General features: G+C 62.0%; 1 protein-coding gene across 1 annotated transcript; it reads left to right on the top strand.

Annotated features, from left to right (window-relative positions):
* Window positions 1-4,315: 4,315 nt before the first annotated feature.
* On the top strand, window positions 4,316-8,109 carry NKX3-2 (NK3 homeobox 2). The gene is made up of 2 exons (XM_063310457.1): window positions 4,316-4,826; window positions 7,538-8,109. Exons 1-2 carry the CDS (start codon window positions 4,316-4,318, stop codon window positions 8,107-8,109), a joined length of 1,083 nt encoding a protein of 360 aa, XP_063166527.1.
* Window positions 8,110-16,396: the final 8,287 nt, after the last annotated feature.

The following is a 16,396-nucleotide window of genomic DNA, read 5'->3' as shown; positions in this document are numbered from 1 at the left end:
AGATCGTCATTTCCTCAGGCTTAAGGAAATGTAAGAACATAAGCCGTGCCCTGCTGGATCGGACCCCCGACCCTTCTCATCCAGTGCTGTTCTCGCTGGGCCAACCAGCTGCCCAAGGAGCCCCATGAGTCTCCCAGCAGATGGCCTTCGGAGGGAGCCCCACTGCCAGCAACGCTAATAGCCAGGGATCCTCAGGACTTCCATGAATTGGTCCAATCCTTTTTTGAAGCCAGCTAAACTGGTAACTAGCACCAAGTGTCGTTGGAAATCCAAATTTTAATTGTGTGTTGTGAAAAAAATATTCCCGTTTATCTGTCCTGATTCTTCCAGGATTCAATTTCATTACGTGACCTCGTTCTAGTATTTTGGGAAGGGGAAAACAGCTTCCCCTGCCCACTTTATCCACACCCTGCATAATTTGGTACACCTCCATCAGGTCCCCTCCCACTCATTCCTGTCTAGACTCAAAAGCCCCAAAAGTCACGCGCTTTCCCCCAGGAAGCTGCTCCGGCCCCTGACAAAGAGCCCCCCACCACGGCCCGGTCAGCTTCCGCGCCAGCCAAGCAGAGCGGTCGGGGCCCAGGGCCAAGCCCGAGCAGCCCCGCACCGGCCCTTCTCTCAAGCAGCGACTCGGCCCAGAGCGACCTTCGTGGCGGGGCGCCGGCCGCCCTCCCCCTCGCCTTCGGGCTCTCAAGGGAAGCTCACACTCCCGCTCCGGGCGGCGGCGGCGGGGAGGGGTGGGCTTCAGGCAGCGTCTTCCTCACCTGGGGCCGCCCAGGCTGCCCGGAGCCTGCCGGGCCGAGCGCGCCGGAGACAGCCCCGCGCCCGGGACAGCCCGGCACCAAGCGCGGCCCTCCTCGCCGGAGCCCCCCCGCCCCAAGCCGCTCCTCGCGGCGCCCAACGGGGAGATCCTGTCAACCGCCGCGGCGCCCGCGCCCGGCCTCCCTGGCGCTCCCGCAAACCCCGGAGACCGCCCCCCCCGGCCCGCTCGGGGTGCTCCCTGCTCGCAAAGGGCCCACCGCCCGCTTCCGCGCGGCTGCGGAGCCCGTGGCCGCCGCGGGAGGGGGGGCGAGGCCGGGCGAGGGATCGGGGCGCCGTCGCTGCCGCCTCCCTCCCGGCCCCAGGGGGCGTCCCACGCCCACCGGCCGGGCTCCCCGCTTGCTCGCTTCAAGGCCGGAGGGGACGGAAGGCCGAGCGCCGCCTTCCCCGGGGGCACCTCCGACGCTGCCCGGCGGGCGAGGCTGCGGCCCGCTCCACCGGCTCCCCCTCCGGGCTGCAGCCCGGGACGTCGGAAGCGGCCGGCGAGCCGGCGGAGACACCCCGGCGAGGTCTCTTTCCTCCCAGAACTGGCAGCCCGACGCCTCCCTCCCTCCCGGCCCGGGGAGTCCACCAGGGAGCGTCCTGGCCGCCTCCCCGCACCGCCCGCACCCGCGGACTACGCTCGCCCGGCTCCCTTCCCGCGGCGAGCTAAGCCAGGGTCGTTTGAAAGGTGGTTGGGTTTTGGCTTGCAGAGCCCAGCTTCGCCAGGCGGTGCCAGCGCAGGAAATAAGATCCCGCGGTGGGCAGTCGCGGCGTCCTTCTGCTCGACCCCCGCCCGCCGCTCCTGCTCAACTCGCCCAGCCGGCCCGAGCAGCGTCTCCGCGGAAGGAGCGGCCTTCGCGCCCTCCCCGCCGCGCCCGCCGCGCGCCTCTGCTTGGCGCAACCGGGGCCGCCGCAGGGCCCGCCTCTGCCGGAGCGCCGCCGCCTCCCGCTCGCGCCCCCGCGCCCTCTGGGCCGGTCGCCGGCGCGGTTCCGGGGGCGGGGAGCCAGGCTCGCTCCTCCTCGGCGGGGAGACGTCCCGGGCTGGCTCGGTTCCCTCCGCCCTCGTGGGGCTGGCGGGCGGACGCCGAGCCACTCGCGCCGGGCTGCCTACCGCGCGCCCGCCTTTCCCGGGCGGCCCGGAGCGAAGACGGGGTGGGGGCGAAAGGAGGGCCGGAGCCGGTGGCGCTTTCCCACCTGCCTCCCGCCGGCGACGCGCGACGGCGCTTGCCCCGGCCCAGACTCTGAGTCCGGCGGAGCATCCTCCTCGCTCCCAAGCCCGGCGGCGGCACTGGTTCCCCCAGCGGCGCGGTTCCCCCAGCCCGGCCCTTCCGCCACGGGAGGCCCGGACGCGCCAAGCCCAGAGAGCATCCTGAAGCCTCGCGGGTGAGGCAGCGGGAACTCCCCGCTACTGGAAAAGGACGTGCTCCCGACGGTCAAGGAAGAAACAAAAGTCGCTTGATAATCTGCACCCCGGTGCAGGGGCAGGCGGAGTCAGGAGAGGTTTCAGCCGGGGATTCAGAATTCACAGGACGTTTCAGGAAACCGATCTTGAAGATGCTACTGATTCTACGGGAGTTGTGACTTGGTTTTAGTAAAACCGTTGACTGGAATGAACACACACACACACAATATCTCGGCCTATTTATTCTGAGGAATGTGTCTGAACACACAGGGTGGCACCCCCGAGTCGTTCTTGCCTTAAAGGAAGCGCAGGAGCAGCGTTTTGATCTCCAGGCATCCCCCAGATTCCGGGTCTCCCAGGAGCAGCGCGTTTCAGAAATGGGCGGACCTGTCCGTCCGTCTGTCCCACTTCTCCCACCCACCCCACTCCGTTTCTTTAGTCCTTATTAATTGTAAATCCCCTGGCCTTTTTTTCCAAATTCTCTATATCGCAAGTTTAAATTTCTCTTAATTCCCAGTTGCCCAAATCCCTTGGAGGTCTTTGAACCCCATTTTTCTATTTGGAGAACTGACACGAAGCCACAAAGTCTGCTCCGCTTATCGGTACACACGTACGCGCCGTCTGTTTGTTTCACTCTGCAACCCTGAAACATCCAGAAAATGTCTGAGATTGTCCATAGTGGTAAAGATTGGACTGATTAATAGGTGTAATATTGGACTCTATCAACCATCACTTCCCCGAGGCAGATCACTTTAGTTTTGCTCTGAATTCGTTCAGGATATAAAATTGATTTATACAGACATCGTTTCGTTCACAATTTATGCACAAAGCAACGCGGTCAATTCTAGAGAATCCTCCCATTTCCTGTCCCATTTCAGGGTGAATGTCGCCCCTGCTGCGCTTAGAATTATTATTCTTTAAATAAATAAGTTGACAAACTTGTCCTGCATACAAGCGCTGATGAATTAGATATGGGAGGTGTGGACAACCAGCCTGTCAAAGGACACGCAGAGTTTTTTTCTGGAAACGTCGCTTCTAGGGTTTCTGTTGCAATCAAAACCCTGCGCCTAATTCATTCGCTTTGGAAAACAATGTGGGCCCCTGTTTCGCCTAGTTCTGTCTTGGGGAGGTTTCAAACGCCATTTTCTATGTTGAGAAGAAAATGCGCCCTTGGGGTCTCAGCCTTACGAATTCCCAAACATCAAAAGACAAGGTCCAGCGGCACCTCCACATTGCACAGCAGGTTCTTCGCTATCCTTGAACGGATTTCAGGTGCAGAATAAAAATCAGAGTGCAAATATCCTTTCTTCTTAATTTCATTCTATGCAAAGCAGATGGCCCCTCGATTTCAGCATTTTGATTGAAGGAGAAAGAATGGGGCAATAATTATCAACCCTCAAATTATTATTATTATTATTATTATTATTATTATTATTATTATTATTATTATTATCAGGCAACAACAATTTCGCTCATATTGGCCTCTGATGCGACGTCATCCCAGGGTGAAGTTGACGTCGCCGCCTCAGAGGCCTGGGCAGAAAACGCCCTGGACCAGCAAAGTGTTCAACAGCCTGTCGCCCCAGCTACAGGCCGAGCTCTCCTGTCCTGGAAAGCCCCCGAAGATGCATCCCGCAGCACTGCAGAGGCGCAAAAGCGGGGAACGGCTGCGCCGGCGAAACTGCCCTTTCTTCCCAGCCGGGGGCTCCTTCGCCGGCAGCGCCTCGGCCGGGAAAGGGTTAAGGCGCACGCTCCAGGACTGGACTTCCCCGCGGGCCGGAAAGGCGGCGCAGCCAATCAGCCACCGCACGGGAGGAGTCCCGCCCCCGGAGAAAGGCCGGCCCAGGCCCGGCGCTCCGCCGCGGGACTGACAGCTGGGCGGGCAGAAAAGGGCGGCCGGAGGCCAGCGAGCCCGCAGAGGCGCGGGGCGGGCCGGAGCCGGGAGCTGCCCGGCCGGAGGGGCGTCTCGGCAGGTTCGGCGCCGGCCGGGCTCTTTATGGGAAGAGCGCGCGGCGGGCCCGGGAGCGCCGACGGCGGCGCCGAGGGCAGCGCCCAGCTGAAGGCAGACCCCCGGCTGCTGCCCGGCGCGCCCGCCGAGCAGCCGGCCCAGCCATGGCCGGGCGCGGCGCGAGCCCGGCCCCGACGCCTTTCTCCATCCAAGCGCTCCTCAACAAGAAGGATGGAGGCGCCGCGCGGGCTGCAGCTCCCGGCCGCCCCCGCCCGCCGATGCCCCTGCCCGGCCCCGAGGGCGCGCCCGCCTGCTGCTGGCGGCTCTTCGGCCCGGACGCCGCCCCCCTGGGCCCCGCGCCCCAGCCGCCGCCGCCGCCCCGGGAGCAGCCGCGCTCCGGCCCCGCGGCCGCCCGGCCGCCCCTCTGGGACTCGGACTCGGTCCTGAGCGAGGAGCACGACGGCGACCGGGAGGAGGACGAGCGGCAGGAGCAGGAGCAGGAGCGGGGCGGCGGGGAGAGCCACGCGCCCGCGGACGCCGGAAGGTTCCGAGAGAGGCCGCCCGGCCAGGGCAGCGCCCGATCCCTCGCGGGAGAAGCCGGCCCAGAGCAAGGCGGCCCTCCGCCGTCCCCGCAGAGCCAGCCCCCGGGCCGAGGCTCGGGGCCGCCGACAGCAGGTGAGCCGGGGCCTCGGAGCCTCCAAGGGAGGACTCTGGGGCGGAACTCGACGCCGGGAGAGGGGGCGGCAGCCTGGAAGGGGCCGAGGTCTCGCTCGTGCTTTCCCAGAGCTCTCCGGGGCGAACAAGCTCGGATGGGAGAGGGCGGGGGTGCCCGGCAGGCTCGGGCGCTTTTCTCCCAGCGGGAAGATGGTCCTGCTGGGCACCGGGGACGCCGCGCTCCTTCCCCGCGTTCCGGGAATCCTCCGGGGCCGAAGCGTTCTGGGTTCTGGTCCGCCTTCCGAGGGCAGCGGCGTCTTCTTCGGCCGAGGCTGGACGTCTGCATGGCCCAGACCCCCGAGGCTAAAAGGCCCGGCCTGGCGGAAGAAGCAACTGCAGACACGCCGAAGTCATTCTGGCTCCGGCCGCTGCTGCTTTCCCGCCTCCCCTCGCGAGGGAGGGAGCCCGTTCGAGTCGGAAGGAGCGTCCTCCCCCAGCCGGGAAAGGGGCCGCGTTCTCCCAGCTGCCCAACCGGGCCTGGGAAGTCTCCGCGGGGGGAGCCCGGATCTTTAGACCGCCCGGCCGGCCGTAGGCTTGGGCACGTCTCCACTTGCGTCCTTGCCGGCCGCTCTCGTGGGTCCCGGCGCACTTCGGAGCCCGCACCGGCTCCCGGGGTAGCGGAGACCCGAAGACCCGCAGCCGCCCCCGCGCGAGCGTCTTCCGACGGACAAACGCCTTCTCGCCGAGCCTTCGGACTCTTCTCCTCGGGGAAGGCGAGCCCAAACCGGATCGCGAGGGAGCCCTTCTCTGGCAGGAAACGGATCGCGGCGAAGCCTGAGACAGGAGGCGAAGAAGGCCCTCGGCCTCCTCCCTGCGCCCCCGGGCCGACTCCGCTCCCCGCCTCTCTCCCTCAGCCGCCGGGCCTCGCGCAGGGACACCCGAGCCTCACAAGCTTGCCTGCCCCCAGCCGAGCGAGGCCATTGCGCTTTCCGGGCCTCTGGAGCGGATCCCCGGGGCGGTTCCGGCCGGAAGCTTAGGGAAATCCCGGCGTGCGAGGCGCAGCGGGGAGGGGGCTGGATGGCGCCTCCCTGGCAGCTGCCGCGCTCGGGTTGAGCCTGGTGGCGGGGCAGAGACTCCCGCGAGGAGGGAGAGGCCCGTCCCTCCCCTCTTCGGTCTTTCTGGGCCACCGCGAAGAGCTTTCGGCCCTGCCCGCCCTGCCGTTTGGGGAGCCGGGCAGCGGGAGAACCAAGGACGCTCCTCCCAAGAGGCACCGGCAGGTCCGAGGAGAAGCTCCAAGGAGGCCCAGAAGCGGAGGGCCCGAATGGAGGGGCCTCCGGCAGCCTTTCCCCGCAGACGAAGCGCTTTGCGACGGGATCCGGAGGCGCTGGGCCCGGCGGGTGTCGGTCCGCCTGTCGGAGCCAAGCCCGGGGGAGACCTCGTTCGCTAGTGGAAGCGACGGCGCCTTGCCAGTTCCGTGCAAATAAACCTGCTGCAAGGACGCTTAGAGAGAGGAAGGGCCTCCCTGCTCGGACCCTGGCAAGGACTCTTGGTGGTCTCCAGCTCACTGTCCAGAGCTCCTGCCTCTGGAGGCTCGAATGCTGCTGGGCCGGAGATCCTTTTACCCCAGGGTGAGATTCTATAGCAAAAGGGCGCCTGGGGTCTGGGAAGTACGGAACTAAGCTTGAAACCTGTTGGATCTGACGAACTGCGGCTTATTGGAAAATGTCTGTCTGGAGCGGGACAGACTGGAGCTTCGTGGCTGTGATAACGGAGAACTCACCCCTGCGGCGTTTGCGAGGAGAGTTTGGCCACTCGGAAATCAAGAAATGCCTGCGTTGGGGAGTCGGAGTTGGGTGGGGGCCCTTCCCTTCTTTGCTCCTTCGGCGCGCTTCGCTCCCCCATCCCCACCCCTTCGCGGGACAGGCAGACGCCCGGATTTGGCTGCGGGATTGTGCCGCCCTTTCCTTGACGGGATGCTGGGCCGCCTCCTCTCAGGCCCTCGTCGCGGCCTTTGAAGACCGAGGTCCGCAAGTCGCCTGCAAAAGGGTGCCGCCCAGTCAGGCATTTGAGGGGGACTCAAGGGCCGGAGGACGCCTAGAGAGCAGCGGCAGCCCCTGCAATCCCGAGCAAATGCGGGCTGGACCCGACCCAGCGTCCCCCTCCCTGTTGCGAAGGCGCTGACGCCTCTGAGTCTTCCTTGGGGTCCCGTCCCCCCCCCCCGGCCCTGCCACGCTGGAGAGGAAGCAAAGGGAGAATTTGGAAGCGCTCCGACCTCGCCTGGAGTTTGCTCTGAGGCAGACGAATGCCCGTCCCAAGCGGCTCCCCCTCCCCGTTCAACCTCGCTTGTTTTACACGTGTAGTCCGCGTAACTAGAGGCCGCTGCTCCCGAAGGGCTGAGCTACGCGCGTGGCTGCGGGGGAGAAGCCCAGGGGAGCGGAAAGGCTCTGGAGCCCGGCGGGCCGCTGCCAAAAAGCCCCAGAGCAGGACTGGCCCGGTGCTGGCGGGGAAGGAGAGGCGATGGCAACCTCCGGCAGCAGCGCCTTGCCTCGAGGGGAGCAGGAGAAACGCAGCGCCCGACGGCCACGCCAGGCCGAGCCTCCCTCCCGCAAGGCCGAGTGTTCCCGGGGAGAGCCGAGGCGGCGGGAGCTGGGGGGCGGGGCGCGTGTCGCCGGGGCGACCCCAAACTCCGGTGCCGGCTGACTGACTCTGCCTTTCTTCTCTTCCCTCCTCAGGAGCCGGCAGCCACCCGGAGGACGGGGAGGAGGACGAGGAGGACGGCGACGAGGACGAAGAGGGCAAGCGCGGCAGCCAGGGCTCCAAAGCCCTCTCCGAGGAAGACGAGGCGCTGTCGGCGGGCGCCCCGGGCCCGATGGCGGCCTCGGCGGCGGCGGCCCAGAAACCGCGCAAAAAGCGCTCGCGGGCGGCCTTTTCCCACGCGCAGGTCTTCGAGCTGGAGCGGCGCTTCAACCACCAGCGCTACCTCTCCGGGCCCGAGCGCGCCGACCTGGCCGCCTCGCTTAAGCTCACCGAGACGCAGGTGAAAATCTGGTTCCAGAACCGGCGCTACAAGACGAAGCGGCGCCAGCTGGCCGCGGACCTGCTCTCCGCCGCGCCCGCGGCCAAAAAGGTGGCGGTCAAGGTGCTAGTCCGCGACGATCAGCGGCAGTACCACCCGGGCGAGGTGCTCCGGCCGCCTCCGCTGTTCTCCTTCCAGCCCTCCTACTATTACCCCTATTACTGCCTGCCGGGCTGGGCCCTCTCCGCCTGTGCTGCCGCCGCCGCTGCCGGCGGGGGCATCCAGTGAGGCTCGGCTCCGGCCTCCAGGCCTCTCCAGGTGCACGAAGCCGGTGGGCGAGCGGGTGGAAGCGAGGGAGGCGAGGAAGGAAGGGAAGCCAGTCGAGGAAAGCTCGGGAGCCTGTCTGCGAAGACAAGGCCCGGTTCTTCCGGCCGCTTCTGCTCTTCTGGCTCCGCCTTTCATGCTTCGAAACTGCCCAAACGCCGCCAGAGCACAGTCACCCCCCGCCGCCCCCGCTGAACAGCGGAGCTTTCTTCAGGGCGCCCCAGCGGGCCGTTCTCCTGCTCCGGCGCCTCCGAGGAATCGGGCAGTGCCCGAGCCGGTGCGCTCCGCGTCTTCCGTCCACTCCAACGGGGCTGCGCCGGAGAGCTTCCCGGCAGCTTCCTGCCCTGTGATCTGACTTTCTCGCAGTTTTGGGGAGCAATTGGGAGATAATATGATTTTAGCACTTTTTGGTTGTATTAAAATTGTTGTTGTGATTATAATAATTATTTTTATATTCAGTATGAATTTTATACTCGGGCCTTTGGAGAAAAAAACGTTATGGTAGGAATGTTGATGCCATTCGGTGCCTTTTTTGCCTTTCTTCCTCCCATTTCCCAGTAAATGTCCTCCATTTTTAGGTGGAGAGCTGCAATCAACTATGGCAATTTACTTCCATTGAATTGTGAATATTTGTTCATCCATCCCTTCCCTGTACCCCCCCTCTAATTTATAAAAATCAATTTAACTTTTGGCGATTGCTTTGTTTCTTAATTCTAAAAGTGCGGTTGGTCTGAACTCTCCCGGGCTGTTTGGAACAACGCGAAGGAAGACTTTGGTTTCGGCATAGAGAAAAACACACTTTTCAGCCGCGGCCGAGGAACGCCTTGATCGTTCGCTGGCCGCCTCGCTCTCGCGGGGCTTCCCTCTCTTGGACTTGGTGGCCACGGGGGAGCAAACCAAGGGGCCTTTGCTCTGAAAAGCAATGAGCCGATTGCGGGTCACCGCGCAAATTCGCTTCAGTTTCCTCGGCAGTTAAGTGTGATTGGAGGGTTATGCCTGGGCCGAGTGGCTTGGAGGCTTTGAGTTAAATCTGAACCCGGTAACTGGATTGTCGACCCAATTTAAGGAGGGCCCATAGTTAAAAGTCTTCAGCAATCACCCTTTCTCTCCGCAGCTTCTTTCACCAGCCAAAGACTTGCTCTCGTTCGTATTTACTGTAACGAAATCAAAATAACGGTTTTTTTCATTTCTGAAGAAATAATAAACGGGTTGGCAGGAGTGGGGAGAAACAAACGGAAGAGCAGCGGTGTGGCCCTTGCGGGAGGAATCGTGATCCTTCCGGAGGCAAGGTATTTAATAAGAGAAGGTTAGACATTGTTGCGAGCAATATGCTTGGAAATCCGGAAAAATAAAAGTAGTGAGTGAATGGAGAACCCGTCAAGCCAACATTCTTAGGAAGTCTGGGGACTCCTCGGGAGATGGCAGATGAAAGCGGTGGATTAAGCAGCCTCTCTGTCAACGAACTGGGGTGTGTTCAGGGCTGCACTGTATTAAACGCGCCGTGGGAGCTAAGACAGCCGGCTAAGCCACGCCGGGGGACGCAGCGCCCGTGGAAATAGCGTGGACCCTGCGGGTGCCTCGGTTTCCCTTCCGGAAGGCTTTCGGTATGCCTACTTTAGCTGCCTGGAAGCTTTTGCCCCCTCGGGGCTCACGGGGTGAAAGATTTTTAGCCGCTCAGTCCCAAGAAGCCGCTGGGATTCCCCGTGACCTCCGGGCCAAACCCTTGCCTGGCTCCGGTTCTCGTGCACCTTCACTTGGCCGCGGAGTAGGAGGAAAAGTTCTGCGGCCAGCCGGGCCTGCGAGAGTAGCCGGGGAATTCTGCTTTTGAGCCCGGCTGCACAGAGAAGTGCGTTTGGATGCAGAGGAGGTGAATAAGGCAAATGGCTGTGTTTACACAAGACGCTGAATTAAGCCAGCGCCGGAGGAACTGGGTGTCCTGCTGCCCTCGGGGCGCCGCGGCGGATCGGCCTGATTGCTCCTGAGTGCCCGGCCGTCCAAAGACAGGCTCTGAGCGGACTGCACCTCCTCTCGGCGCTCCCACGATTTAGGGTCTTTTGAAGGGAGCTACCAAGGACTTTGGGGAGCCGCTGTTGTGTCAAGGTGTTACATTACCATCCCAATCCCCCAATAAGTGGGGGAAGGGAGGTTTTGAGTGGGGAGGGCACCTATTTTCTTCTCTTGATGCAAATTGGAAGGTTTCTGAACCCTTTCACACAACCCATTTATAACCAGTGCAGGAGACCTGTTTCTGGAGGCTTGGTGGGTTTGGTAAGATTGAGGTTCAGTGCTTGTGCAGACATCAGGAAAAAAACAAAAAAAAAAAGCAAACCCCATGTGCTGAGTGAGGGTAGCCAGCTGTCCCTCCTCCTCCCATTTGGCTGGTTTCATTTTTTTCGATGAATTGTTCTTTCCATCTTCAGTCTTAAGAAGGCTGCAACGTTTCATCCGGCTAGCAGGGGAATTCTTAAACCTGGAAAGCTGCATTCTAGCTCTAAGCATCCCAAGGGACCCAAACTCATAAATGTTGCATTTCTTTCCTTTCAAATGCTCCACCAAGTTTTGAGCGGGCAGCCCGGCGAGGTTGGAAGAATCACTTTTCCTGGCCAAACCCGACCTCAGCTTTACGAAGGGGCAATTATTATAAAGTCTTGCTCGCTAGTTCTCTGACTTTGGGCTGGAGAATCTAGGACAGTCATCCCTCATCCCCTCTCCTCCTTTCCTCAAAGTTGCACTTCAATTCCTCCATTAATAGCCTATAATTCGTTAGTAGTAGAAACTGCACAATTTAGAAATAAAGGTTTGATTGTCTGCAAAACAATCAGAGCAGATTCCTAGTTAGCCAAGAGGCAGCAAGATTCTGTGCTCAGATGTTCATTCTATCGAGTAGACCTATGACCCCATACCCATTTTCCTTGGAGTAAACTCCCTGGGATTCAGGTTTTCTGTAAAATGCACAGCAGCAACTCATCTACCCCTGACACCGGCTTTCAGTTAAGGGAACCTTTAATTCGTGTGCCCTTGATTTCAGAGTAAATAGGTTGGTTCAAGCGCATTCCTGGTTCCTGAATAAAGGGGGGTGGGAACCGTAAAAGGAATAATTTCAAAATATAAAAGAATCATGCGGCATATTTCTTTGTACGCTTCCTTCCCATATCCTGGAAAGGCAGCAGTTGGAGGTGTCCTTAAGACGCACCCTTCTTTAACTCCTGCCCGAGGACAACTAAGGGTTGCAAAGTAGCAGGTCTCCTCCGGGGTGAGGTTCCTTTTCATTCCTGGCCCAGAAGAGGCTGGCCCCTTTCAGATGGTGTTTCTGGGTCCTCGATCTGGAGCTGGAGCCAGGCAAGATGGGCCTGCGCAGAGGAACTGCCTCACTGGAGGCGGCGGGACATCACCCAGCGCTCGATCCCAGGAAAACAACGTCCCTTCAAAGCCAGACCTGGGGGTGGGGGTGTAATTCGGGGAGTGTCTGGGTGTGAAAAGGAGCCTTAGAAAACTGCTTTGGGGACATGATCTCTGGAATGACAACCTTCCACGCCCCCCCCCCCGCACTAGACCCTTTAAACTGCCAAGGGGAACCCAAAAGAGCCGGGCCCTGCCAAGTGGGAGCAAGGAAGAGGGCACACCCAGCCCACCTGAATTCCATCGGGACTAAGGTCTTCAGGGCTGGCTTTCTTGCAGCCCCTGGCAACTTGGTGTCCTCCCTCCAGGCAAAAGAACATATGAGAGGGTTAGACCTTGCTGTTCCCTTCCACTTCTCCTTGCCTGCACCTACCTGAGGTACGAACAGGAGCCCCTTTTTTTTATCGTGCCCCACCACCACCACCAGTGAGGCAGGCTTAAGTCTCCCTTCGTTGCACCAGGGTAAAACTTCCCCCAGATTCTCGCACCCAATCGGGGAGTCTCAAGGCTGTGATATATGTTTCGGTGTCGTCCTGAAGTCAGGGGCTGCAGGGCCTGGGAGCCAGGGGATCCCCGCTGGGAAGGGCGCGTTGCAACGCCGGCAAAGTTTGCGGCCAGTTCGGTGAAAACAGCCTCTCGGGAGGCTCCGGCTTGAGAGGCCCAGCCTGCCCGCAAGAGGGCAAGGACAAAGAAGGCCGAGGGGGGATTCGAGCAGGGGAGCACCGCCCCCAAGTTCCCAGGCCACCAAAATCCCTACTTCCGTGGAACCGGGTCCTCTTGCGGCCAAGAGTGGAACTGGGGGCGCAGGAAGGAGGGCCAGCCCGCCTCGTCTTCGTTCCAGGGCAACGTAGAAAAGTCTTCCCGAGAGCCAAGGGCCCTGAGGCCAAGGCTGCTGGCTGTGGGGCGGGGGAGCAGCCAGAGGCCGGCGATGGGTTCGCTCTGGGGGCAGGTGGGTCCCCGGCCCAGCCAAGTTCAGGCTCTCTGGCCGACCCGTCTCGGAGAGCAGCCGCGCTTCCCGTCTCCGCTTAACGAGCTGGGCCGCGCGGGGGAGAGAGCTCCGGCTGCTCCTTCGGACAAAGACGCTGCCCGGCTGGGTGGGCAAAACTCCGCCCTGGGACTTGGCAAGGGAGGGGCCCAGGGCTGCTGTGCGGCCACTCGGAGTCCTGGCAGGAAGAGCAGAGGGCGCGGGCGGAAAAGCCCTCCGAGAGAGCTGCTGCTCCCAGCTCGCCGGCAGAGGCCTCGACGGCCTCAAGCTTCGGCCGGCTGCTCAAGAGACAGGCAGGGGCCGGCAGGGGCCAGCGGCTCCGCACTGGCAACCCAAGAGCAGAGCGGACCTCCGCGCCCCCCCCCCCCCGCCCCACCTCCCCGGCCAACTTGCAAAGCTGCCGGGAAAGGAGCGCACTGGGCCCGCACCCTTTAGCCAGGAACTGCCGGAAGGAGGGCGCTCGGGTGGTGCCCAGGATCGGGACAGTTCTCTCCGCTTAGCGGGGCTTGTCAAGGGCGGCTGGAGGAGGGGTCGAGGCTGCGGGGAAAGGAAAAGAAGGGACCGTTGCGCTCTCTGCGCTGCCGGGCAAGGCCGAGTGGCGGCGGCTCTTTCAGGGCTCCCCGGTGGGTTGGGCCTGGAAGCGGGCCTGGGAGTTTCGCCCGGAGGGCCCTTGGAAGAGAGGCCAAAAGAACAGAGCTACTAAAATGAAAAACGTGGTCAGGAGCAGGGCCCGCACATTCTCCGTTGGCCTCCATCGGCCTGGAGCTGATGGGGCCAAGGCCCGGCCCGCTCGGCAGACCCGCGGATCTGGGGGCCTCTTTTGTTTTGCAGGTCAGTTGCAACGTGCAAGCAAATAGACCGGGACGGAAGTCTAGCAACTAAACAAAATAAGCATCATTGCAGGAATGGCTGGGTGAGGCCGCCTAGCCTGGCTGTGTCCCAGAAAATCCATTTATCCTTTTTGCAGAGGGGGAAAAAAGTGTGTGTGGGGGGGAAGGTGTGGAGTTTGTCTGCCTCTTGAACCTGATCGATTACCGTCAGAGTCTGTCAAAGAAAGGTACATCAAGGGGGACACCCCCTTTTTCTTTTTGAACGGATTCACCAACTCATCTTGTGCAAACAAGCGAACATCTCGCAGGAATAGTTATTGCGGCCTTTCCCCTTCTTTAACCACGCCCTGTTTACAGACACTGCCCCCTTCTGAGCAAGAGTCTCTGAGCAGCTACAGAGCGCCCCTCCACTCCCATTTCAGGATCAGTCCCCAGAGTTTAGGATCGGTGGTTTTCAGAGCACCTAGAGTGAAGCCTACGCAGGAGGAAGCTTCGGGTCACTCTCTTTTTAGAATGAGACATTTTAAATAGAGCGATTTAGCCACGAATCCTCTTTCTTCAGCAGAGGAAATATACAAAGGCTACTACTGCCTACTGCCCGCCCGGCCCCTCCCTGACAGACGCGGGATTCTCCCTCTTCCGTGCATTAAGCTCCTTTAACCTGGCTTGATAAAAAAAAAAACGAGTTCGCCCAACACAATTGCTGGATTCCCACGGCACGAGTACGTCACGCGATGGTTGAAAGCCCGGGCCTAAATGCCCAAGAGCGGGTTGGTCTCGCGGATTGCACCAACCATCAGTCGTTGCCAGGCAGCTCGATGGGAATCTGCCGCGAGGTGACAATGGCGGCGGGGGCAGGCAGTCTCGGTCAGGGACGGCGCACCTCCGGGCCTTTTGGCTGGCTGCCCTGCCAGGAATCCCAGGAGACGGAGCGCTCCCTCCTCACCCCGCCCCCAGCCAAGCTCCCGCGGCGATGCTCCGTGGGACCGTGTTCCGAGCTGGGATCGCAGCTGACTCCACCGCGGCGATCCCTGCACCCTCCGCAACAAGCCCTCGTGGCCGGACCTACACGAACCCAAGCCCACTGCCCCGGGGCCTGCTCGGCGCCCTGCCTGCGCCGGGCTGCGGTTGGAGCGGTGGCCGGCAACGCTCCTTCTCCGACGGCGGCATTAATGTGGAAAGCTCGCTACCCTTCCGGCCCTCGCCGACCCACGCAAAGGCCCGGCAGCTCCATTTGTCATCTGCAGGGCGCGCCAAGCCTGGACGCCGTTCACCTGACTCCGAGGGCCCGTTTCGGTGGGCGGGGCTCGACGATGGCTCCGAAGTCAGGAGCCCGGAGAAACCTGGCGCTGCTTCGGCTGCGCGAGAGAGCGGGCTGCGAAAGCCCGGCCCTCGGCTGCCGAGCAGGACTTCTCCGAGGCCTCCGCGCCGTGGGGTCAAGGGCGATCCCAAGCCAGGCACCCAAGGCGCTTCCCCCACGAGGCGGACGTCTCCGGCTCTGCCGCGGTTCCTCGGCTCGGCCAGCGCGAACCCGGGGCTTCCCGGAGGAGGACCCGGCTAACTGGGCACCCCACTCCAGCGCCGGACCTTTGCCTGGAGCTTTTGAGCAGCAGCAGCAGCAGCAGCAGCAGCAGCAGCAGCAGCAGCAGCAGCCGGGCCAGGCGAAGGCCCAGCAGCAGCAGCCGCACTCGCTCAGCCGCTGCGCTTGGCTACGGCTCAGTTAAGGTTTGGGCTACTGTGCGGACAAGCTGCACAGGCGCAAAAAAGGGTGACCTTTGGAAGCGTCCCACTGAGCCCGGGGAACTGGCACTGCTAAGCCCATCTCTTCCGCAGGGGCGCCCAGGAAGGCTTTCCGCGGCCACCTCACCTCGCTGTGGGATAAGAGAAGGCCCCGAGGGCGCCCTGAGGCCCGTTTCCAGAGCTTCAGGCCAGCCCCTTGTTTCCGTCGCCCTTCAGCTCTGCAGAAGTCCGGCCAGCCTGTGGAAATCTTCCCCGGGCTGGCTCCACCGAGAAAGCATAAGAGAAATTTCAGCCATCTTTGTCCCAAAGCTCTCCAGGGCCATAAGCCCCGAGCCACATCGCCTAGGGCCGCAACGAAGCGGTTCCCCTCTTGTGCCCGCCGGGACCTGCTCTTGGGATGGGCGCACAAGCTGTCGCCGCCAGGCGTTTGATCCAACAGATCCAACAGATCTTTGGTTTGATCCACGACGGAGCAGAAGGCGCGGGCCAAGGGCAGGAGGGAGCTTTCCGGCGCCCGGAAAAGCAAAAAGCGCCGTTCCCGAGGCGAGCCTCTTCTCTGCAGTCTTTGAAGGGCAGAGCCTTGGCGGCTCTGATGCCTCCCAGAGCAGGGCAGGACCCCTGCCCTGCCCTGGGCCCTGGAGGCGGGAGAGCCAGGGGCGCTGCAGCTCGACTTCAGAGGCAGGCCCAGCTGGCCCAGCGAAGGAAGGAAGCGCCGGCTCATCCTGGGGCGAGGGAGCAGAGTAGCCTTGGGCCAAGCCGGGCGACCTGCTCCCGCGCAAGCAGCTCTGCAGGATGATGCTGGGCAGCTGCTGGTTGAGCTCCCCTTCTTTGTGCAAGGGATGGGCTGGCGGCCAGAGCCTATTCGATTTCGGTCCCTTCCTTTCAGCATCCTCGATCCAAGTTTGAAAGAGAGGCGGCCTTTCGGAAATGAACTTCATTGCGTTTTGTTCTTTCTCCCTCGTCCCCCCCCCCCCCCAAGTTGCTGCCCTTTTTCGCCTAGGAGTTTCAGCACTTGTGCCCACTGATTTACGGCTGTCGCCTTTTGAAATCTGTGTTTCAAGGCCGCTTTGGATCAAGCCACAATTTAAAAAAGGACAGAGGAGCGGCTCCCGATGGGCTCCTTCCTGCCCGCAGGTCCAGCTTCCTACGCCTTCCGCCACGAGGCTGCTGGGGCTTTCCTCCAAACTACGAGACTGGGCGGACATCAGGCCCAGAGGACCCTGAGAAGTGATTCCCGGGTGCTCTGGTGCCCGCAAGTTGGCATCAGTGCGGTGGATGGGAAGAAGCCTGTAGAAAC

Source organism: Candoia aspera, chromosome 8, assembly GCF_035149785.1.
Source record: "Candoia aspera isolate rCanAsp1 chromosome 8, rCanAsp1.hap2, whole genome shotgun sequence".
NCBI classification, from domain to species: domain Eukaryota; kingdom Metazoa; phylum Chordata; class Lepidosauria; order Squamata; family Boidae; genus Candoia; species Candoia aspera.
This window is presented reverse-complemented; position numbering and strand designations above follow the sequence as displayed.

Bases quoted from the DNA above. Each gene is read 5' to 3' on its own strand.
- NKX3-2 (XM_063310457.1), top strand. From the start codon at position 4,316: ATGGCCGGGCGCGGCGCGAGCCCGGCCCCGACGCCTTTCTCCATCCAA. The intron at 4,827-7,537 runs GTGAGCCGGGGC...TTCCCTCCTCAG, and splicing joins CTCGGGGCCGCCGACAGCAG to GAGCCGGCAGCCACCCGGAG.